General features: G+C 34.4%; 1 protein-coding gene across 1 annotated transcript in view; it reads left to right on the top strand.

The window, feature by feature from the left end:
- Positions 1-371: 371 nt before the first annotated feature.
- Positions 372-727, top strand: part of LOC128182181 (merlin-like) — a 9247-nt gene continuing 8891 nt past the window's right edge. The window contains exon 1 of the mRNA XM_052850788.1: positions 372-443. Within this exon, the coding sequence (XP_052706748.1) occupies positions 372-443 (72 nt within the window). The remainder of the gene's footprint in view (positions 444-727) is intronic.

Raw genomic sequence — 727 nt, 5'->3', positions numbered from 1 at the left:
TAGCAGGACATAATGTCTTGATTCTCGGAGCCGCTGGAACAGGGAAAAGCGTTCTTATTAGGAGACTGTCAGATAAATTGGGGACTAATAAATCAGTAGCAATAACTGCATCTACTGGCATTGCTGCATGCAACATCAAGGGTGTAACAATTCATAAATTCATGGGCATTATGGATGGCAGGTTTCAAAATGAAGAAATTGCATCAAAAATATTGAATGATGAAAAATTCTATAAAACTAAAGAACAAATTAAGAAAATTGACTGCATCATAATTGATGAAATTTCAATGCTTTCTTCGAAAACATTTCAACAAATAGAACATGTTTTAAGAAAAGTTAGAGGAATACATATTCCATTTGGGGGTGTACAAATGATCCTTTCTGGGGATTTCTACCAGCTCAAGCCTGTAGCAAACCTTAGGTACCAGGATCCTGGTGACATGGTTATTGCTGCTGAAAATTTCAAGGACCTCATACCACATCACTTTGTGCTGACAGAAGTTCATAGACAGAAAGAAGGTATATAAATATACACATCAAAAAATTATTTTTGAAATATCAGTTGTCTATGACTCACAAAGAACAAAATATCTGTGAACCATTGCAATACCCCCAATCTGATGTGAATATACAAAATAAGCAAAGTTAACATTGAACATGACCAGAATTAACACAAAAATATATCTCCCATGTGTGCATGCATGTGTATTTTATCTATCAGAATAAC

This window comes from Crassostrea angulata, chromosome 4 (genome assembly GCF_025612915.1).
Source record: "Crassostrea angulata isolate pt1a10 chromosome 4, ASM2561291v2, whole genome shotgun sequence".
NCBI lineage: Eukaryota > Metazoa > Mollusca > Bivalvia > Ostreida > Ostreidae > Magallana > Magallana angulata.
The sequence above is the reverse complement of the archived record's forward strand: the minus strand, read 5'-3'. Positions and strand labels throughout refer to the sequence as shown.